The sequence below is a fragment of the Panthera leo genome, chromosome F3 (genome assembly GCF_018350215.1).
Source record: "Panthera leo isolate Ple1 chromosome F3, P.leo_Ple1_pat1.1, whole genome shotgun sequence".
NCBI lineage: Eukaryota > Metazoa > Chordata > Mammalia > Carnivora > Felidae > Panthera > Panthera leo.
Window position 1 is genome coordinate 41,490,923 of NC_056696.1, and position 23,744 is coordinate 41,514,666.

General features: G+C 44.4%; 1 protein-coding gene across 2 annotated transcripts in view; it reads right to left on the reverse strand.

The window, feature by feature from the left end:
* Positions 1 to 10,670: 10,670 nt before the first annotated feature.
* Positions 10,671 to 23,744, reverse strand: part of KDM5B (lysine demethylase 5B) — an 80,685-nt gene continuing 67,611 nt past the window's right edge. Inside the window, exons 23-27 of one of the 2 annotated variants that reach the window (XM_042926276.1) lie at positions 20,090 to 20,575; positions 18,540 to 18,651; positions 17,278 to 17,432; positions 15,432 to 15,752; positions 10,671 to 10,814 (exon numbers count right to left, since the gene is read on the reverse strand). In XM_042926276.1, coding sequence (XP_042782210.1) covers positions 10,776 to 10,814; positions 15,432 to 15,752; positions 17,278 to 17,432; positions 18,540 to 18,651; positions 20,090 to 20,575 — 1,113 coding nt within the window. In that variant the 3' untranslated portion in view covers positions 10,671 to 10,775. Of the gene's footprint in view, positions 10,815 to 11,016; positions 14,899 to 15,431; positions 15,753 to 17,277; positions 17,433 to 18,539; positions 18,652 to 20,089; positions 20,576 to 23,744 lie in introns of those variants that run through there. The other variant, XM_042926275.1, reaches the window with a different exon arrangement.

Here is a 23,744-nt window from a genome sequence, read left to right on the forward strand (position 1 = left end):
AGGAGACAGAACAGAACAGGGAAGACCAGCATCCAAGCCATCCCACCTCTCCCCGGGGACCAGAGATGCGGAGTCCCAGCATCCTACCCAACAGGTGGCTTATCTTCTGCTTAAATAATCCCATTCTGGGTCTCCCTATCTCACGGGTCTGCCAGCCCTTACACTTTCTAACTCTTGGATTGTATTCCCCTTGGTTCTGGTGAAGTCTTTGTCTGCACAAAGCTTTTCAATGCTCTGCTTGTCATCAGAGCAAATAGAAAAGAGCCGGAGACAGGCCAGCCAATCTTACCCGCAGGCCTTGGCCAGCTCCCGTTTCCTGCTTTCTGTTCACACACGTGGAACACAAACACTCACCCCTGAAGCTATAGTTCCCATCCCCCTTTCCCTGCACACATCCATATCCCCCTTCACGAGTGGTTTCTATTGTTCCTGACAACTAAGCAAACAAGGATTAAACTCTCCACTGAAGTACACCTGCTTTACTGACTGGCATTGAGCAAACACTTGTAAAAACGTCCGTATATGCAGTGCCTGACACCGAAGGTCTCAGCTTTCGTCTTCTATTCTGATTTTAAGACTCAAAAGTCGGGGCGCCTGGGTGGCTCAGTCGGTCGGGCGTCCAACTTCAGCTCAGGTCACGATCTCGCGGTCTGTGAGTTCGAACCCTGCGTCGGGCTCTGGGCTGATGGCTCAGAGCCTGGAGTCTGCTTCTTGTTCTGTGTCTCCCTCTCTCTCTGCCCCCCCCCCACCCCGTTCATGCTCTGTCTCTCTCTGTCTCAAAAACAAATAAACATTAAAAAAAAATTTTTTTTAATTAAAAAAAAGATTTAAAAGTCCACAGAAAATGTTAGTCATGACATGTTTCCCGTGTCAGGCAAAAATTTTCTCTTTTGACATTTTTCTGTGAGTTGTAAAAGTCATTTTGGGAAGAAGCACATGTAGCTAGCTGTTGAGTAAGAAACAAAGGATATCAAAGAACGTGTAAGTGATCTGAGTGCATTTGAGGGGCTAGGAATGAATTGAGATTGAGATGAATTGAGATTGGATATGCCAATCTCAAATGTATTTTAAATTTTACTTAATATATTTCATACTAAAATCTACTTGACTTTCATGTATCACATGGAAATGTTAATACAGAAGACACTAACTCTAATTAGAGCAAAAAAATAAAATAAAATAAAATAAAATGAAACATGAATAACGTTAAAAATCATACAGTCCAGGGCAGTGATGGCCACCAACATGATTCTATCCCAGCAAAAATGCCCTCCACCAACAAATAGTCTATGTGTAAGATCACTCTGGAGCTGTGGGTGAAACCAGAATACTTCAGTGTTTCTATTTATCCCAGCTTGGTGTGTGGGGTTGCCCTGGAAAATTTCCCTAAGGCATAACTCACCCAGATTTTGGGGATTAGTGACTGTGTGTGTGTGTGTGTGTGTGTGTGTGTGTGTGTCTAATAATATTCAGCCTGGAGTTCTGTGATTTTTAAAATGTAATAATAGTAAAAAATTTTATTTGGAAAGAAAAAATCATACAATCCACGTAATATCTTAGGTTTAAATTTAAAAAAACTGAAGGGAAGCAAAAATAATATAAAAACAGGGAGGGGGACAAAACAGAGACTCTGGAGGGGTCGTGGGTTGAGGGATGGGCTAAATGGGGAAGGGGCATTAAGGAATCTACTCCTGAAATCATTGTTGCACTATATGCTAACTAATTTGGATGTAAATTTTAAAAATTAAAAAAAACAAAACTGGTCTCCAAACAGCCAGTGAAGGCCAGCTCCTCCAGGAAGCTGATTAAGTGGACTATAATTATTTATTCCCCATACAATGAACAAAACAATACAAAAATTAAAATGGAGTCAAATAAAACTCTTAAATATAATAGAATGAGGAGGAGGAGGGCAGCGAAGGACTTCCTATCTATAATTTTACACTCCTGGAGGGGAGGCATTTTAAAGTTTCCAGGACCATGTCTGGCATATAAAAGAAATCCACAAATTCACAAATAATAATCTCAGAATTTTATCAGATCCTAGGAACTAATGAATACTATGGGGACTTCATTTTTTACATTCTTCTATCTCCTAATTTGTCTGAAAATGATTTTTTCCTTCTCAAATACAAAGGGAATAACTTTTTTAAGTTTATTTATTTTGAGAGAGAGAAAAAGCATGAGTGGGGGAGGGGCAGAGAGAGAGGGAGGAGAGAGCGAGAATCCCAAGCAGGCCCTGCACCAGCAACGCAGAGGCCAATGCAGGGCTCGAGCTCACGAACCGTGAGATCATGACCTAAGTCCAAGTCAGACACTTAACCAACTGAGCCACCCAGGCGCCCCAAAGGGGATAATGATTTTAAACACCAGAGCAGACTATTCCTCCTTCCTCAGTGAAGCATGGGTCACACACAGCCTTATGTTCCAGGTAAGTTAGTTACTCTGAGTGTTATTTTTCACTCTTCTAGCAGAGGAGATGGTTCTTCTGGATTATTCTGCCCAATGTCAAAACTGCCCCCTTCCCCAACTACTTCCCCTTACACTCTTAAGTGAATCCCCAAATAAGAGGGAGATGGTGTATGCAGAGAGGGGGTTGCTTTCTGGAATGCGAAGAACCAGGGGCTCAGAACTAGAAATCACACAAGGGTAGGATGTCTTTTCTTTCCAGAGGGTGAACACGGGCGCCACCTGGGTGGCTCAGTCACTTAAGCGACTTGGGCTCAGATCATGATCTCAAAGTTCATGAGTTTGAGCCCCATGTCGGGCTCTCTGCTGTCAGCGCAGAGCCTGCTTGGGATCCTCTCCCTCTCTTTGCCCCTCCTCCACTTGCACACTCACTCTCTCACTCTCAAAAACAAACATTAAAAAAAAAAAAATAAAGCTCTCCATCATTGGGACACCTATCTGGTTCAGTAGGTAGAGCATGTGACTCTTCAACTTGGGGTTGAGTTTGAGCCCCATGTTGGGGGTAGAGTTGACTTTGAATAAAAACACAATTTAAAAATAAAGCTACCCATCATCGAAGGGATGAAAACAAGTCAGTTAAAACACTTTCTGATTAATTAATCCTGGCCCTGTAATATCCCCGTGTCCATTAAAACCCTCCATAAATTGAGGTCGTATCACAGACCTGCCCCCTGGGATGTGCCCTAGCTGTGGGAGGTAAGCGCCGGAAGCCAGAGCAGAGGACATCTAGGGAAGAAGGTCTAGGATTGATATACTCTTTGTCTGGGTGTCCCAGGGCCATCCGCCACCCTTCTCTTGGTCTTAGGTGCAAATCTGAAGCAAAATCTCTTGAACTACAGAATCATTCACGTGCTCATCCTCTATATGGTCAATAAAATTTTACCACCACCAAGGTTACTGTCTGCCAGGAGCCCTGCTGGGGCCGGGCAACATAGAGGTAAGTATCAAGGGAGTTCAGAGCCTAGTTCAGGAAGACAGATATGGAAATACCCAGCCACGAGGCGGGGCATGAGACGTGTGCCCCAACAAAAAAGTGAAAGGTACATGGGGACCTGAAAGAGCCACTGACTCAACCTGGTAGGAGGGCAAGAAATAATGGCAGGTTTCCCTGATAGAATAACCTTCAGCTGCCTTCAGAGAAAGGACTAGTTGTCCCGGGAGGCGATTTAGAGAAAGGCACTCCAGGCAGAGACAATAGTAGCAGGCTAAAGAAGATACTGCACCCGCTGAAGATCTTGAAAGTTGGAGTCAGAGAGTTTTGTGACCTTGGGCAGGCTTCTTAACCTCTCGAAAGCCTCAATTTCTTTAGCCATTGGAGAATTTACCACCTACCTTAAGGCATTGTTGTAAAAATTAGATAATGTAAGGGGTGCCTGGGTGGCTCAGTCGGTTAAGCGTCCGACTTCAGCTCAGGTCATGATCTTGCGGTTCACGAGTTCGAACCCTGCATTGGGCTCTGTGCTGACAGCTCAGAGTCTGGAGCCTGCTTCGAATTCTGTGTCTCCCTCTCTCTCTGCCCCTCTCCCGCTTGTGCTCTCTCTCTCTCCTTCAAAAATAAACATCAAAAAAATGTTAATTAAATAATGTAATGTTTGTAACACCAAGCAAGGCCTTGATAAAAAGGTAGCTACTATTATTATGCTTAGGGAAACGAAAATAGCTCCACAGGAGCTATAGAGTAGGGTGGGTTTGAGGAGTAGTAAAAGATCAGAGGGGCAAAAGTAACATCATGTTGGGACCGGCTGCCCAGGATGTCTGGATTTTCTTCAGAAGGAATGGACACCATCGAAGGAACACAAGAAGTGCATCAGTTTTATGTTTTAGAAAAACCACTCACACAGGGAGTTGGGTTAGAGGTCCTGTAAGGTGTCTTCCCCTGCTGGCTCCTCAAAGAGGCTGTATGTGTAGTGCTTACCATTTTGGCTTCTGCAGCAGCCCAGGTTGGGTTCCAATCTCAACTCACCATGACCTCACAAGCCCTCAGGCAAGTTAGGTCACTTCAGAGAAATGTGGCAAGGATTAATGGAGGTGATACAGTTCCTGGCACAGTGCCTGCCACCTAGTAAGTACTCAGCAGTAATTATGGTTTCTGGCTCTAGGAGGCAGCAAGAGAATTCTCATTTGCCCCAGAACACTTGAGTAACTTTCCCAAGGAAACTCACGAAGCCTAGAAGTCAGGGGCTAACTGCCAGCCTGCTCATGCTTAGCCTATGGCCTGGGAAGGTTCAAAAAGGACTGAACACCCTGAGCCAGATCCTGGCCCCCTAGGGCACTGGATTATGTATCAGCTTCTGCCTGGACAGAAGACAGCTCTGTGTGCGTGCAGCTGAGCCCCACAAATGACACAGGCCTGTTGGGTCTTTTGTCTGGGTTACGAGGCACTGACCAGGAGCTTCAGGCACCACAAGAACAGCTTAACCTGGGCCAGGCCCACCTGATGCTGTGGTTTCCTCTTCCCAGTCAGGCCAGTCACCCAGAGACTTTCCATAATTTTGCCTATGCAAGTTTCATCACTAAAGGTCTTGGTTTTCTAAATTTTTTTTTTAAGGTTTATTCATTTCTCAGAGACAGAAACACAGAGCGTGAGCGGGGGGGGGGGGGGGGGGCAAGAGAGAGAGAGAGGGAGACCTAGAATCTGAAACAGGCTTCAGGCTCTGAGCTGCCTGCAGAGCCTGATGCGGGGCTCGAACTCATGGACCGTGAGATCATGACCTGAGCCAAAGACGGCCGCTTAACCGACTGAGCCACCCAGGTGCCCCGAAAGGTCTTGGTTTTCTTGTGCTGACTTGGTTCTTGTTGCCAGGAACACAGCAAATCTGCCTGGCCTCAGTCCCATTTAGCTAATGGGGGGTGAAGGTGTGCATGTGGGGTGGGGAGCTGAATGGAACTGCCATCACCCCCAGGAAACTCCTGAGGGCAGGGTCCCTGCACACAGGCCTGTGTGTCCACGCCCTGAGGCGGCAGATACCAGGATGTTAGTGAGGCAGCTGAATACCCAAACCAGCTTAGGAAAGAGAAGAATGTTCACTCACTTCTCTAAAAATAAGGTTTCTATAAGCCTCACCAGCCTCACCCTACTGATGGTGGGAAGGAGAAACCCCACAGCTTTTAAGGGCATCAGAATTTTTTTTTAATGTTTTATTTTTGAGAGAGAGAGAGAGAGAGCAGGGGAGGGGTGGAGAGATAGGGAGACAGAGAATCCCAAGCAGGCTCTGCGCTGGCAGCACAGAGCCCGACAATGGGGCTCAAACCCACAACGTGAGATCGCGACCTGAGCAGAAATCAAGAGTTGGATGCTCAACCGACTGAGCCAACCAGGTGCCCCAGGCATCGGAAGCTTTGTTGGTGAGTTTTTAGGAATGGCTTATTGCTTTGGAGAGCCCCACATCCCAAAGGCTAGACTCAAGGGTACTCAGAGGCCTTCCATCTTTTTATGGGTCCAGATCCTGGAAACAGACTGTCTGGGTTTGAATCCTGGTTCCTCTGTGTACCAGCTTGATGGCCCTCAGTCTTAACCGCTCTAAATTCCAGTTTCTCATCTGTAAAATGGGTATGATAGTACCAACCTCACTGGGTGTTATAAAGATTAAATGGGTGAATACATGCAAAGCATGTATGTGCCTGGCACATAATGAGGGTTGTGATGGTTTTTATTTCTCTTCATTATACATGGCATTTCTTTGCCTGAAATGCCTTCTTCCTCAGCCTGGCCTAGTCATACATCTTGTTCTGGCACCCTGTGGGTCCCTTGCAGATGCTAAGCAGACACACGGGACCATTTCCCTGATTCTTCTCCATTCATGCAAGCTGAGAGTTGTATCCCAGGGTCCCACTCTGAGGCAAGTCCTGTTCCTACTTAGACACTGGAACGATTTGCTGTCCACGTCTGTCTGACTCACCTTAGGTGGTACTTTACGTAGCTGCTGTCAAACCAAATTCAAAGAGTGGGGGAGGGGGGATCACTGTCCTTGGGGATCTTGTAAACCAGTCTTAATTTTAAATGCACCAGGCCTTCATCCTGAGCAAGGCCACGTGGCCAGTTTGGCAGTGCTGTAGTTCAAGCGACAATCAAATGTTCACGTTTCTGAAGCCTTGCTCTTCTCTGGCTCTATCACAATGGTGCATGCCCACTAGAGAAAATAGATCCCTTCTACACACAGATCCTTCCTACACTAAACTTGGAGCTCCTTGGGTGCAGTGTCCGTGTTCTATGCCTCCTCAGTCTGTAAAACCTAGTGCAGGGCTGAAAATATAGGAGGCACTTGATATGCTGGGCACATAACTGGGATCACCAACAGTTTAGAAATTTGCTCTGCCTCAGGTGGAATGAGGTCCCAAAGCCTGAGCTTCACTCTTTTATTTACTTTTGAGAGAGAGAGACAGAGAAAGAGCAGGGGAGGGGCGGAGAGAGGGAGAGAATCCCAAGCAGGTTCCGCACTGTCAGAATGGAGACTGATGTGGGGCTCGAACTCACAAAACCGTCAGATCATGACCTGAGTCGAGACCAATCGTCAGACACTTAACCCACTGAGCCACCCAGGTACCCCCTGGGCTTCAATCTTAAATCTACAACTCAGTCTCTTCCTAAATAGCAAGTTAGATAAAGAACTGACCTTTGTAAGGGGGGTTAACATTGCATTAGTCTGCATCTGAGGAGGGCAGGTTATAATGAAGCAAAGGAATGGAAAATGATCTCAGCTGTCTAAGCCTATCACTGCCTCCTATGTGAGTACCGGCCCAGCTCTGGGAACCAGGGAGGAAAGGAGCCCACACCTGGTCCTCTGCTGCCCTCTTGTGTTGCTTATTAAGAAGTTCCTGCAGGCTTGTCCTGCAGGGCCTGGAAAACACCCACTATCCTGTATCTCATGCCACCCCACCCCATGGCTGCAGTGTATTTGAGGATTAAAACTAGAAGCGAGAAAGAGAACTGTGCCTGCCATTAGTTCAGACTAGGAAACAGACCACTGTCTTCCTAGGCAAAAAAGCCATAGCCTCGAAAATAGCTTTCCCCTTTAGGAACCCTGAATGTCCCTCCTTCAAAGAGATCTTCAAAGGATCTCTTGTGGAGCAAGAGAAACACTGACGTGCTTCCTATTTCAAATTCTAAAGCTAGCAATTAAGGGCATGATTTTGCATCAAAATTCTAGCCACCCACCCACGCTCAGGGCAGTATCACCTCATTTGTGTTAGCAGGGTTAAATAATCTGTGTAAAAGCCCTGTGAATAATATCTGGCAGTTAGTGCTATATAAGCATTTAAAAAAGAACTCAACAATGTGGCAGAGGTCACAGCACAGTGGAAAAACATGACCCATGTATTACTAACTGGACATGGATTTGAGGTCTGGATCAGCAACTGGCTACAAGCCTCATACAAATTCTATCCGTATCTCAGTTCAAGTCCTGGACCCCTAATACCAGCCTCCTCAGTACTGTCTATAACCATCTAGCAAAGAAAATGATCAGTTCCCACATCTGTTTCCCTGAAGACCCAGCCCCTGTGGATTCAGAGGAAGCTGAGTATACATGTTGGTTTTGTTATGGTCCCTTCTCCAGTGATGGTGGCTCTGGGGGGAAAGAAACTAACAGGTTTCCAGTCAGCTCACCTCAGTCCTCTGATTGGGGCTGGCCTTTCCCTGTGGTTGTCCCTTACATTGTAATTGCTGCACCAAGGGCCTTTGTTCCTAACTCTGCCTTTCCCTTTTTCCTTCGGGCTTATAAACCTATTCAAGAAACAGGCAAGGTGGTGTGCAAGAAAGGACCGGGGCCTTATAGTAAAGATTGCCTAAACTCACTTGTTGCCCTCCTGGCCAATCTAAACAGGACAAACCCACATCCAGGCAGGAAGATCCATGGCATTTATGGAAACCAAGTAGTGCTCTCTGGTGGTCATGCCTGGAGTGGCAGCCAAAGTTGCCGTTAGTAGTGGTTGGGGCAACGTGTGTCAGAGGGAAGACTGGAGTCTGAGAGCTTTCAAATCCAGGCCCACTGTCTTATTCCTTCTTCAAACCCTCTTCTCCTTTGCTTTCTGGATACCACTTCCCTTGGGTTCAGCTAAGCAGCCCCACTCTAAGCTGTCCTCTCTTGTTCCTTGAAGCTCAGTGGGGTGGCAGTGGAATGGAGCAGCAATGAAGAGAACACTGAAACAGGCTGGGCACTCCCATCCACCATGATCTCTGCCAGATCATCTTCCAAGGCATGTATACAAGAGAAAGGCCTGTGCCCAGGATCTGCCTCCCCCTGTGAAACTGCCCAAGGATACACAGAGCTATCTGGTAGGGCCAGCACTGTTACAGAACATATGTTATTGATCACTCAGTGTCTGTAGGGAAAAGGAAATGTTGGGGCATTTCTGCCTATTCGGGGGTGGCCATTTCAAGGCCAACAATGGCTGCTGGATTTCAAGTCATATCTAGGAAATAAAAGTCTCTCACAATCAGGGCTACAAATGACCCACTGGGGACTATAACCCTAGGTCACATTTGCACACTCCTCTACTGTGTGGGAACGAGAGAAAGGTGGGGGCCGGGACAGGGGGTGAAGCAGGGTAACCAACCCCAAGAGCCAATATGCCGAGTCCTTTGAGACCCCAAAAGCCTTAGACTAAGAACCAACAAACCACACTGATGGATTGGTTCTTCCTTAGAATATGGAGGCCAGAAGTCTCATCACATTCCAAAGTCCACTCCTCCTAGGACTGACCATCTCTTTAGTTTTCACACCTGTGAAATGCGGATACTTGCTGCCTACATCACCCTGAGGAAGAGTGACCATGACAGGTAATCAGTCACTTAGCATTAAAGAACAAAAGGAACAAAATTCCGACTCTTGGTTATCAGTTCAGGTTTTGAGCTCAGGGTCATGAGTTCAAGTCCTGTGTGGGGCTCCCTGCCCAGCAGAGTCCACTTTTACAAAGTCTTGCAAGAGCTGGACCAAGGGACTTCATAGTAGACAATCCTAGACCAACTCTAGCTTTTGCTAAACTTGACATTCATTCTGTAAAAGGCACTGGTCTTGGCCTGTGGGGTCCTGGGAATCTGCTCTCTTCTCATCACCTGTAGAGCAGTATTTGTTCCTAATTATATACTTGCTAATTTGTTAATTATGTTTTAATTATTACATAAACCTACGAATTGTGCAAAAATAATCTGTATAAAAACTAGATTGGGGAGGTAGGTGCCTGGATGGCTCAGTTAAGCGTCTGGCTCTTGGTTTTCGCTCAGGTTACAATCTCATGGTTCATGGGTTCGAGCCCCACACTGGGCTCTGTGCTGATAGCACAGAGTGTGCTTGGGATTCTGTCTCCCTCTCTCTCTCTCTGCCCCTCCCACGCTTGCTATCTAGCTTTCCAAAAAATAAAAATTAAGTTAAAAAAACAAAAACAAAACTAGACTGGGGGAGGCTGATTGTCTCAGTCAGTAGAGTTCATGACTTGATCTCGGGGTTGTGAGTTTGAGCCCCATGTTGGCTGTAGATTACTTAAAAAAAAAAAAAAAAAAAGAAAAGCTGTTGAGTTGCTTACAAAACTTGCTATTAAACTAGGTATACTTGAAACTATAAATACAGACTGGAGGAAAAAAATACAGACTGGAGAAGAGTAAATTATCTAGAATTCTCGAGTCCCAATTCCTTCACAATGCCTAAATTCTTTATGCATTTAGGAAGAAGTCCAAGCTGGGGCACCTGGCTGGCTCACTCAGTAGAGCATGCCACTCTTGATCTTACTAGGGCTGTGAGTTTGAGCCCCATGTTGAGGGGTAGAGTTTACTTTAAAAAAAAAAAAAAAAATTCCAAGCTAAAAATCGTACGTGCATGCATCATGACTATTGTGAATGAAGGCCCTTGCCTAATTGTCCTCAATTTTAGTTTATTAACTGAACGTACGACAAGCTAACTTAAAGGTACAACTTTTCATACTTAACTTTTTGATTGTCAAACTACTTGTCCCAATCATATATAAAAGGGGCTTTCTTTTAAATTCCTGCTAGAATTTTGGTCCGCGAGAAAACACTGGCATGGGCCGACACAAGGAGTCAGTGCTTTAAGCTGCACTCCTCGCGAACTTCTTGTTGGGTAAGTTTTCCAGGAGCTAGGGGTGTAGGTGTAGGTGTGCAGGGGCGGGGGGGGGGGGGGTGCGCACGCGTGTGTGTTGTTTTTGTGGGAGAGGGTGTCTGTGGGCATTTATTTTAGAGTAAATAACTTGTTTCCTTAGAAAGGCAACTTTTTAATTTCTCTATTTTTCCCTCCCAGGGGAAACAGAAAGAATAGTCCTTTGGCCTCCACTCACCTGGAACAGATCAAATGACATCACAATTCCATCCCTCCATCGCAATGCAGCAGGTTATCCTGAAAATAAAAGACATCCAAACTCACCATGTCCCAGCCCTTCATCCTGTACAATTAACCCAGAGCCAAAACAGGGAGCTGGATGATCACTGGCTGGCTTTAAACATTCCATTAACACTGATAAAAATGTAAAGATGTGTTCCTATGTAAGCAATCGTGAAACATGAAAACTTGTTTACATAAATTTGGAAGACGTGAAATATACACTTTACAAATTCTTTATGCTCTCAAAATGGATTTACAACAGTATTACTTTACACAAGATCCTACTTTATACAATGTTTTGTTTAGGCAGCTTGTCATTTAACATTTCTATTACAAGTTATACGTGGAACCTCTGAGAGAGAGATGGGAGGCTTGAGGAGCCACATGCAAGGGACTGATGACAGGGGCGGAAGGTGTGAGGCCATCACTCTGGTGCTCAACTAGAAGCTGAGAAAGGACTCCAACTCGAATATGGAACTGATAAATAAAGGCACTGGCATCTTCACTGTTTTTCTCAGCTCTTCTTCCCAACAGGCAAAGTTTCATCAGAAGGGGGTGTGTTTTCTGCACCATTACGGCAAAGACCTTTTAATTCAGGCTGATGCCCAGCATAGACTAGCACAGTCAGTTGCTGACTGGCAATGGGTAATGATTCTTAAAATACTTGTTCAATTCTATCTCCTGTCACAGGTATGTAGCATCTCTAATCCCTTCCAGTCTGTGTTATATGGCAGGAAACCTAGGCAAGATTGAGCCCAGAACACCCATGGGCACTAAATACCAATCAATGCCTGATCCAAGCCAGAAGTGGGTCTTAATGGAATGCCAAATACCCACCAATACTATATATGAAATTAAGAAGAAGAAGAAAAAAAAAAAAAAAGAGGCAGACACCCATTTCCAAAGGGCCTTCAGAGTTCAATGGAAAGTACAAGGCAAAACCAAGTTTTACCCTCTTCCAGGTAGGCATCCACTCTGTTCTCAGACTTATCCTGCACAAATACCCAAAGGGTAATGTTGCTTTTTATGGTGGGCAGAATAGCAAATTAAGTGAATCTCAGATACTTCTGCCAAAACATAAGACCTAAAATCTCATGATCTTTACACTTTTTTTTTTTTTTTTAAGCTTCATACGGCAGAATGAAGCAGGAAAACTCAGGCTTTTACCAACCTCCACCGCCATAGCCAGCATCTCTGGCTTTAGGCTAACCCTGAGATAGAACAAGGACTCCCACCTCCCAGGACACTGAAATGAAGGTGTAAATAAGTCCACCTCCTTTATGGCTAGTCCTCAAATCACACAATCTTTCTCCAGGCTAGACAGAGCCTACATACAAGCAAGCCCTTTCTTTATTCCATATAAGAAATCCCCTAGAGGCTGATTTGGAAAGAAAAATAGAAATACAACACACAGTCACCGGGATAAGGCAGGGCACCCATCCACCGTTCGGTGCCGAGTTCACTAGACTCCTTTACCCTCTTGGCTAGGGCTCCGTCTAACAGCCCTTCCTCCTCACACCTCATGCAGCGGCAGGACTACGGAGGTGAAACAGCAGTTTCTCTGTGTGTCTTATCTTCTTTCTCTAGGTGCAGATGTTTCTCTAGGATGCAGGCCGGCTTCACAGCTCATACACAGTAAACATGGCTTTTCGGTAACATCACTTTGTAGTTGTTCTGAGTACTTAACAGAAGGTATCAATTAGAAAGTAAATGTACCTCTGTTCATTTACCACGTTAGCACACAAGGTAGGAGGAATATTAAAAGAGACTTGGAAGACACCACCCAGGCGTTGTCATTTACCAGCAGTAGAATTTGGGGCAACTGACACTCTAACTTCAGTATCATCATCCTTTATAAAAAGATCAGTGGTTCCCGCATGGGGGAAGGGGGGACAGCGCGGATGTTAAATACACACATTCTTGCCTTCTCCCCCTAACTCAGAGAGGCAGAGAATCTACCTCACTAAGAATGCTATTGTCAGGGATTGTGTACAACCCAAAGGTGAGGAAGAACTAGCAGGGGCATGGGAGGTGCACACCCAGATGGGCAAAAGCTCTCTAAAGGCAGAGGCTTCATTTTAGCCGCAGTGTCCCCTTTTAGCTTATATTCTCAATGGAACTGGGACAGTTGGCATCCTATCCCAATGTCAAGGGGTTCTAAGAATTTGGATACTTAAAAAAGGCCACACCACTATTATTCCAGATTGTACTCTGGAGATTTCTTCTTCTCTGTTGGCCCCAGAATCCCCATCAGACAAGGAGAAACATCACAACAACTGTGGGAAAACTGCAGACAATTACAAGTCATTCTTACAAGAGATTTAATTATTTGAATTGCATAAAAGGGGGTAGTACATTTAAATCTCTGCTACATCACAGACTGCTGTTTTGTTGTTTTATTAAAGACCCACTAGTTCTACCCATCTCCAGGTTTATGGCTATAGAATGTGGGGGAAAATATTACTAACAGAAGGAGAAAAACCAAGCAAGAGTCTGCTCTGTTCACCAGAATGTCTTCTCCACGGCAGAACAGAGGCCTTTAAAAAAAGAAAAGGAAGGGAAAGGCTATGGACTACTGACAACCAGTAATAACAGCTAGAGTTGGAAAGAGACAGGGAAGGAAGTCAGGGACGCAGAGCCTGGGTGTCACAAGCTCTTGCTGTCCCTCAACCCATATTTTTGCAGCCTTCCGTGAGGATCATCTTCCTCAGATGCTCTTCTGACATCTTAACCCAAAACCCAGTTTCCCTGTCAATTCAAATATAACAAAGACTTCATTTCCACAAGGAAGACCGATTTGAGGATTGGAATGATTTGCCACCATTCTGAAAAGCTTATTTAAAAACAGCATGGCTTTAAAGACAAGTTCTATTCCATGGAGACTGGGTGGGGTTCTTTATTAGTGGAGACTGGAGGCACATGGCCCGCCAAACAGAGCAGGATACAAAAGAATCGTCCACTGCTACTGGGGCCTAGTTGGGCAGAGGCAAAAGCAAGCAACCCCCCTCTAGTTCTTCAAAGCCCGCAAGGTAGAGGGGCAGGAGAAGCTGCAGTCTAATGGCTCTAAATAACCAGCATTTAGTGTTAAATTAGGACCAAGGATTTATTCCACAATATAAACTGCAACATTTGATACAAGCTACCAAAAAAATAAGGAGAGGAACGAAGGGGCAGGGAGAAAGCCAAAATACAGCTGTGGCAATGACTTACAGAGCAGTCTCTTTTCTACATCACTAGTTCATCAGTGACACTAGAAACTAGACATTCGTGTTCTGTACATCAACCAAATGCTAAAGCACCAACACACTGTTTGGAAGTTTGTTTTGTTTTGTTTTAATTCCAGCCACTGAAACCAACATAGAAGTTATTGCTTAGATAAATAAACCTAGTCTACCAGGAAAAGAAAAGTGGATAAAGAAACAAACAAAAAACCCCAAAAGTGAAAAACTTAAGTTCCCCAATATGGTAACAGAGTAAACAAGAGAGAAATTCCTCAAATGAGGATTTACTGGAATTTCTGGTGCCCTTCTGGGCACTGAAACTGAGTTGGACTCTTAAGCCGGTAAATCCCAGACAGAGGTAAGATTTTAATGCTGTACATGAAAAGGTGCAAGCTCTAATGCCTTCCAAATTGGTGGAAACCCCTGCAAAAAAACAGTCAGCATTTCAAACCTCAACAACCACAAACAGCTCTTAAGGAAAAAAATACAAAAAGTGTCAAAAATTTTTTTAGTTGTTTTTTTCTTTTTTTCAAAGAGTTCTGGAAAAATGATCCCGTAAGGAATAGAAATAGCACCGTTTACAGGCTGGTTTGAATACCAGTCCTGTAGCTTTGCTGAGAAATTGAAGAAATCTTCTTGGTTGGAGTCCTGAATTACGTTAAGTGGTTGGGGGCGGGGGGGTGTTTTGTGTGTGTGTGTCTGTCTGTGTGTGTGTGTGTGTGTGTGTGTGCGTGTGTGTTTTATTTTCGGCTTGGTGCGTCCTTCACAGTACAGCGCACACAGATGTAGTCTTCTTTCTCTGCCATCTCTGGAGAAACACCAACACAGACCTGATGAAACCACTGATTGCAGCTGCCATCACACTGGACCCAGTCCACCTGGTTACAAAGAGCAGGGAGATGGGGTTTTCAGAGGAAAAAATGTGATTCAAAATTGGGCAGGCCAGCCTCAAGATATTCAGGCCGTTTGCCACTAACGGCCACCGTCCCACCACTGGGACCTCTGGCACAACAGCTACGCCACATGAGTGTAGCTGGCCCACCAGCCAAAGCAACCAAGTCAAAGCCATTCTTCAAGTCGTGACTGCTTTGGGGTTAAGACAGCGCCGCCCTGTGATAAGTAAGCAAAAGGGCATTACATCAGCATCCCTCCCACCTTCTTAGCGCCGGGACGGTGAAAGCTGGAATAGCAGGAAAAGGAAAAAGGGAAGAATAAGAGTTTCTTCAAGAAAAGGGAGAAGACCCAGGAACGATGGTAAGAGCAGAGATATCAGTGGGGGAGGGCTGAGCAATCCATTCAGATCAGCTCAAAGCAGATAAGCAGAAGAGAAAGACCCAGCGAGATGAGGTGTAGCTTACAGGGTTTCTGAGTTAAGGGAAAGCACGTCCTCTATGGCCCAAACCTCACTGACCTCATCTCCTTCTGGCTGCAGGCAGCTCACAGCTGGGCAGATGGCATCTTCATCCTCAGAGTCCTCCTGTTCAGAATAGGATGTGTCTGAGGGCAGGGAATGAGTTTCGGCAGAACGGACTAATTCATAGCTACGCTCCCTCTCTAACTTGAAATTGTTCATGTCCTTGGAGTGGCTCAGTTTGATTTTCTTCTTTTTGGGGGTCCGCATGTTTTTAACTCGATCCCACCGATCACTGGAGAGGCCTTCTCTTTCCAGGCGTCTCTTCAGTTTTCTCTCAAGACTGTTGATTCCATCTCGTTTCCCACGGCAGCAGTCATTCTGGGTGGAGGACGGACAAATTCAATTTCAGCCTACACTCTGCCCATTACTCAAACTAGTGAAATTAAGTGTCAGCTGTATGAGACACCAGATGATCTCCAATCGACATTAAAAAAAATACTGCATCCTGGGTCACCTGGCTGGCTCAGTCTGAAGAGCATGTGACTCTTGATCTCAGGGTTGTGAGTTCAAGGCCCACACTGGGTGTGGAGAGGACTTAAATAAATTAAAAATGCTAAAAAAAACAAACAAACAACAACAACAACAACAACAACAACAAACTGCAGGGCACCTGTGTGGCTCAGTCAGTTGAGCATCTGACCTCCGCTCAGATCGTGATCTTGCAGTTCATGGGTTCAAGCCCGGCATCAGGCTCGCTGCTATCAGTGCAGAGCCCACTTCAGATCCTCTGTTCCCCTCTCTCTGCCCCTCCCCCACCTGTGCTCTCTCAAAAATAAACATTAAAAAAAAAATACCGCATCCTAACAAACTGCCACCACCTCCCCTCACGTCCTGTAGGACAACCTGTTTGAGTTAACTGACTTAACCGTTAGTGCTATCAAAAACAGTGGAAAAAGAAAATGTTAAAGACATGATTAGCTTTCAAATTAGCACCAGGAGATGGACAGATGCCTACATTTTTCTTTTCGCCAAATCTGTTAGTGACTGACTACTATGCAGTTTCTAAGAGTGTATGGTTGGTTATCCTTTGCCCTACAGACTTCTCAGGAACCATGGAATACGTTCCTTCTTTAAGGATATACATCCCCATCCCTTACGGAAATAAGGTGCATTAATTGAACACAATCAACAGTGGTACTACAACACTACTATTTGGTAGCATCACGAAAACTAAAATTCTAAATGATATCGTCCTCGTGCTGTCTTTAGTGAGATTCTTCCGTATCCTCACTAGATTCTCAGGAGCTTTCAATGTCACAGGTCAGCTAGCTCACTAACAGAAACAGCAGCATCTTCACATGCTAAGAAACAAGACATACATGGTATCTACCCCTTCAAGTAAGTCAGCACTCAAAATGGGCCCCCTATAAGTCTGGTGACCGAGTCCTCACCCCATCTGTCCTGTTCGGGGTAGAGCAGTGAAAGCATCTGTTAAATGTTAACTCCGAGATATTCTTTGAATTCTGAAGGCTTTATACCAAAAGGCCTTCCCAGCTATAATTACATTTTCATCTCTACAGTATTTCTCTGACAGGAAAAAAAAATAATTCTGCTTCTAGCTATTATCACATGGAGATGAGGAGAAGCACCGGGCTAGAAAGGAAAAAAAAAATGTCATAGTCACTTACAAAACAGCACCAAACTCCAGGATGTGAGCCCCAAGTGATGCCTAACACCTATCTGCTCTTTGATGGCCTTAGGAATGGGGTTGTGAAGTAGCGTTTGCATCCTTTTCTGGATCAAAGACAGCATCTCACTCACCAAACTATTTAGATGGGATGACACTAAGAATCAGTCTCCCCACCCCAGACTGCCTTTCCCAGCTGCCCATCAGACAACCCACCTTCTCACCGCCGGGTCTAGCTGGTGAGCTCCGGTCAGTTTGCTGAGCAGGGGTCGGCTTTGCAAGTAAAGTCTGGTAAAGTTCCTGAATTTCAGGAAGGGATACCTGGAGCAGCTGAGCTTCCATCAACAGCTCATTCACTTCTGGGCTAACACCTGTGAAAGATCACACCAAAGCCTCATGACAATAAGACAGAGCGTTTCACACGTCACTCAGATCTGCAAGAAAAGCAGGACCACCCTTCATACCACTGCCACCCTCTCCTTGTAAAATTATGTTCAACTGAAGTGAGGTCTGCTCACTGTGATTCTATTTGAAATAGAGCCCAAACTCGGTGTTCTGCCTTCTGATTGCTAGGGAAGTACTAATTCTACACTGAATCCCCTCTTCCCTTACTTATTGCTAACACAGAAGAGGTAGTACCTCTGCCAGGATAGCTTTTGCCCTCAGGGCAGGGCATAGGCAATCTGAGCTGATCAAGTACCTCCAGTCCCATTACCAAACACCTGCTGTGCTGGCAGGACTAAGGAGCCGGACTCCAGCTGCAGCTTTGGGTGGAACTCATGGGGCAGTCTTGCATAGTAAGTACAGCTGACCCTTGAATAACGTGGGAGTGGAGGGTGCTGAACCCCTGAAAATCATGTGTTACTTTTGACTCCCCCAGAGTTTAACTACTAATAGCCTAATGCTGATTGGAAGCCTTACTGATAACATGGAACAGTTGATTAACACATCTGAGTATGTTTGTGTATTATACACCGTATTCTTATAATAAACTAAGCTAGAGGGAAAAGAATGTTAAGAAGACCGTAACGAGGAGGAAATACATTTACAGTACTGGACTGTATTTATTGAAAAAAGTCTGTATAAGCAGACCTGTGCAGTTCCAATCCATGCTATTCAAGAGTCAACTGTATAAGGAAAAAGGGAGGCAGGTTTCAAGTATGGATTATCTCTAAGTTCCCAAGGGAGCCCATGACTTAGCATCTGACTGAAGTGACTGGTATTTAAATGTCAGTTGGCATGGGATTAACCCTTTCATCCCTGAAAACATGTACGAAAGACTTTCTCTATTTACTTTGCATTTATAAACCTTCAAACATGATCCTTCTCTACCTTGCAAATACAGAGTAACTCATATCTGACATTTGAGGATAAAGCCTTTTTTTTACATCTGAACATCTATAACAAAAACCTACTGCAAGATCACTTATTACTATCCAGTCCTAACAATAACAACAACAATAATAATAAATACAAACCATGGAGGGGGATACAACTTCGTCCAGTAGAGAAGGGAGAGTGTAAATATGAGGTTCTGTTGTCCCAGTCATCAGGCAAGGAGAAGGATGTTGTGCCAGTGGGTTGAGATCCCTAATGGAAGGAAAACATTTTATAGTAAGGCTTCTTCAGGATTAAAAATTCTCCCACCAGTCCAAGGAAAGTAGTTTGGGTTATCAATTAGGAAAACAGGAAAGAAAGTCTTCCCAACTGAAAAGTCTCCAAGTATCTTAAATTTAGCCACATCAGCTCATATCCACCAATCCTTCAGTCTTCCTGGTTTTACTTGGACTGACTTCAGAGAGGTCAAGAGCACCATTGGGAAATAAGTCATTTTCTTTGCATGAGAACAGATCATACCCCATGTAAGTCTCTTTTTTATTCCCTGGGTAAGTCTCCTAATGAAGACTGTAACACAAGGAACACAGACGTGTGCCCCTTTGAGTAAACCAACTGAGGAACTGCCAGATCTCATGCACATCCACCTCCATCCACTCTTCAGTGTTTATTAAAGAAGCTAGGAGAAACACTCCTTTGACCATGAACTAGTAAACAAGTAACAATTGTGTCCTCTCCCTTTATTAATAAAGGTAAATCTCTGGTGTATCTTGTGTAAAGAATCTCCACTGTAGGTTGGCCAAATAACGTCAACTCATCTATGCACAAAAATTTAATTCATCATTTGCTAAGTGCCAGGTACTGTATTTTAAAAGCCTGGAAATTACAAAAAAAAAAAAAGGAAACCAATATGAGAAAATAATTTTTTGTCCTTATCTCTGATCTGCTTAACATGTAATTCTTATACTTCATGTCTGTGTTAGTAGCACAAGGGAGCTGTGAGTCCCTGCCTGAGAAAGCTGCACTATATCTGAAAGTCATCAGGTCAAATTTCTATGAAGGTTGAATACTGCCCTCTGATTGTACTTTTCTGGTATCTTCACATTCTTTTCCTGTAGACACCTTCTACAGAAGAAGACAAAAGACTCTGCCCATCCCCATGGTGGTCAGAAGAATCTGGCTTTTGGCAGAAAGATCACAGATGGTATGAAACCCACTGCCTTTCCTCTGAAACGACATGGTACTCAGACACTTCAAAACCTGTTCCCTGTTCATGGGGCAGTAAGAGACAGAAGGCAGAAGGCACCTTCCCTTCTACCCAAAGGCTTCCATGAGAGGAAGGGGGAGGGGGGAAGACAGTTAAGCAAAACTTTAATTATAAAAATTCATACATATTAAATACATACCTAGATTCATACACACGAATGGGAAAATTGTAGGTATATGTGACAAGGTGAAATCTGCTCTACAGAAACAGACTGCCTCACTGAGAGACAACTTCTGACTGCTAGGAGCAGAGGAAACTAAAACAACCCATATGTAGGTACACACACCCCTCCAAGAGGGGAGCTGAAAAGTGAGTGCTGGTTAAGGGATCACCAGGAAGAGCAGCAATACCAGAGCTGAAGGTTCAGGGAAGAGGTTCAGGGCCAAGCAGATTTCCAATAACCGGCAAAGAAAACTTCAGACTCACCTTGCTGGTCTCTGACACTTGTCCCACTGAGGCTTGCCATCTGCTATACAACAGTCCTGAGCCCACTCGATCTTGCACAAATTTGAGATTCCCTGATGAAAGCAGTTGCTGGGCTCTGTGTTGCCAGTTCACGGTTCTTTCGATCATATACCGAAGTGCATCTCCCTCGGGAAGGCGAACTCGGATACGCTGCAGGGAGGCCAGCAGGGGCAGAATTTTCTCTAATGGAGGTTTCTCTGACCTCCGACAATGGGGACAAAGCCAGATTCGGGGGCTTTGCGAAATACTGGGTACTGCCACACAGCTAGTGTGGAAAGCATCCCTGCAGAGTTCACATTGGATCATAGGGGCAGCTGGGGCCTTCTGACACAGGCAGACTTTCAGCTCCACATCTTGGACAGGTGACAGCAACTTCCCTTCATTGGCTAGTCTGAGAGACTGCAAGGCTTCCATTTCCCTTAGGCGAGCTTCCCCAAGTGTTGCCATCTAAAAAGGAGTTCACGGTCAAGGACAATGCCAGAGGGAATTCAGCCCACTCCTAAAACTCTAGGGTCCCAAAGTAGATGATCTGCATTTGAATCCTGGCTCTGTCACACTGACTGGTGTAAGCGACCCTGGGCAGTGTATTCCATTGGACTAAATTTTCACATGTCTAAAATGGAGTAAAGCCCACCTCACAGGGCTGCGCTGATGACTAAATGAGAGATGTGTGATAGAGTGCTCTCTGCCAGGCACACAACCAACAGTGTGAGCAATTACACCGCACACACTACTTCCTGAAAGTCCAACTTCCCTGAGCATTTACTTCCTAGAAAACTTTCTCCTGAAAGACACGGGCTTTCTTTCACATTCTACACGTCCTGATTGCTGAGGTTCCCCATGTTTGCATAGCTCCAATAGCTTCTGTGTTCTTTTAGAGAGGTACTTTAGATGGAAAAGTTGCTAGAGTAGCGACTACACAGTGGTAACTGAGGTCTCTATTTCTTGGGGGGAGGGGGCAGAGAGAGAAGAGAGAATCCCAAGCAGGCTCCACGCTGTCAGCGCAGAAGAGCCCGATGCAGGGCTCAAACTCACAAATTGAGAGTTCAACCAGAGCCGAAACCAAGAGCTGGAATGCTCAACTGACTGAGCCACTCAGGCGCCCAAGACACTGCCTGCTTTGAACTTTGCATACTGTACCTTTCAGAGTCTAGTGTATGCCCATTTAGAGGATCTCTGGCTTAAAAACTCATCCATTACCTACTTGATTTCATAGCAGAACACTGAAAGAGATGCCATTTGCTCTCCATTTCTTTTCTTGTTTAATGTTTATTTATTTAATTATTTTGAGAGAGAGAGACAGAGAGAGAGAGAGAGAGCTAGCAAGCACGTGCACCAGAGAGGGGCAGAGAAAGGAGGAGAGAGAGAATCCCAAGCAGGCCCCACGCTGTCAGTGCAGAGCCCGTTGTGAGGCTTCATCTCACAACTGTGAGATCATGACCTGAGCAGAAATCAAGAGTCAGACACTTAACCAACTGAGCCACCCAAGTGCCCCTGTTTGCTCTCCATTTCTAAGTTAGAAGTCACATAACCCACATATACTACCTGTACATTGTTTTCGTCTACAGAAATTAGAGAATTTTGAAAAAATATACCAAAGGTTTGTTACCTAATTTATTTCCACATCTTTTTGTTTCTTCCTTAAACATTCATTCATACATTTTCTTCTCCGTTCCAAAAAGGGATAATGGAGAGTTCATTCTGGCCTTATGACTTAGGGCACCTCATCTGGCGAATCATGATGGGTCTGAAGTGGGTGGGTGTGATAACTGGGAATGGTTTGAACTGTGACAGGTTAACATTGCAAGGAGCTGGGAATAGGACTGGGGAATGGAGTGGCTCCTGCAGCCTATAAGTTCTGTTTCTAGAGGGGAAAGTGCAGTTTTAAAAATCTACAGTTTCCCCCTATTTACCTGTATTTGTCTATCAGTGGAGTGCTAGAGGACTGTGGTCCAGCCTTTTATTGGGGAAACCCAGACTATTAAGTTCAAGGTGGTAAGGCTAACTCTTGTTGTAGCTAATGATTTTTAGTTTATCACATTTAGACAGCTTTTACTTCATGGTTCATAAGGAATAAATCTGTAATACCTCAACTTGTTTATGTTTTGGACTTCTTATATAGTAGGTGCTTAGTGCCTTCATGTAAAGATTCCACTTATGGACATATCATAAATATTGTTCAGAAATATGTACAGTATCACTTCAGCTTTCTACTGTGAAGTTGATTCTGTTTATGTGTATTCTCAAGTCATGTAAACAGGTTAAATGAACTCAGCACTTTCCTGTCACACGGCTCTCATTTTAAGAGAGAGGAAAGACTTTACGATTCAAGTACACCTGACACTCTGCAGAAAAGCAAGCTGCTATCGTCCATGCCCTAATGAGCTTATTTTACAGCATGCACACATGTGTGCACGTGTGTGTGTAAGAAAAGTGGTTTCTATTTAATTATTTCATGAGGGACCCGGTTTCGTTATCTACAGTGGCTGTGTCTAGCACAGGTATAAGGCCTTAATGTTAAAGACAGTAAAAGACCTGGGGTGCAGAGCCTGCTTGGGATTCTCTTTCTCTCCCTCTCTCTGCCCCTCCCCTGCTCGCATGCTCTCTCTCTCTCAAAATAAATAAATAACTTGAAAAAAAAAAAGCCAACAGTCAGTATCTTTACAAAAATAAACCACAGAAATAATAGCACCTTAAAAAAAAACAACAGAATGATGCTCAAGCAGCAGAACCTGATTAGAATCTGACTCAGTATAGGAATATGCCCTAACTAAGGAAGTCTGTGTCAAAACACACAAGTCAAGGCAATCCCATGTCCATCACCAGAGAAGTCAGGCAGCTACAAAGGAACAGACCAGGGAGAAAAGTGCCCTAGCCAGAGACAGAACCCTTCTATTCCAGTCGTAGCAGCTACAGTTCTGCTCTACCATGGGCATCACTTTGTGCTACTTAAAGCCTCCAGATGGGACTACATCCAACCAGGGAGTTTCTGTACAACAAAGAAAACCAGCAACAAAATAAAAAGGCAACCTACAGAATAGGAGAAAATATTGGCAAAGCACATATCTGATAAGGGGTTAATATCCAAAATCGATAAAGAACTCACACAACTTAATGGCAAAAAGCAAACATGGGCAGAGGATCTGAATATTTTTCCAAAGACATATAAAGATGACAATAGGTACATGAAAAGGTGGTCAACCATAAAACTGCAAATCAAAATCATAATGCAAGATCATCTCACACTTATCAGAATGGCTAGTATCAAAAATACCAAGAAATAATACATGTTGGTGAAGATGTAAAGAAAAGGGAACCTTTATGCACTGTTGATGGGAATGTAAATTAGTGCAGCCACTATGGAAAACGATATGGAGGTTCATCAAGAAATTAAAAATAGGACTACCATATGATCCAGCAATTCCACTTCTGAGTATTTATCTGAAGGAAAGAAAAACACTAACTCAAAAATATATCCGCACCCCCATGTTCACTGCAGCATCATTATTGTCTTGCAGCCAAGACATGGAAGCAACCTGAATGTCCATCAATGGATGAATGGATAAAGAAAATGTGGTATATGTATACACAATGGAATGTTATTCAGTCATTAAAA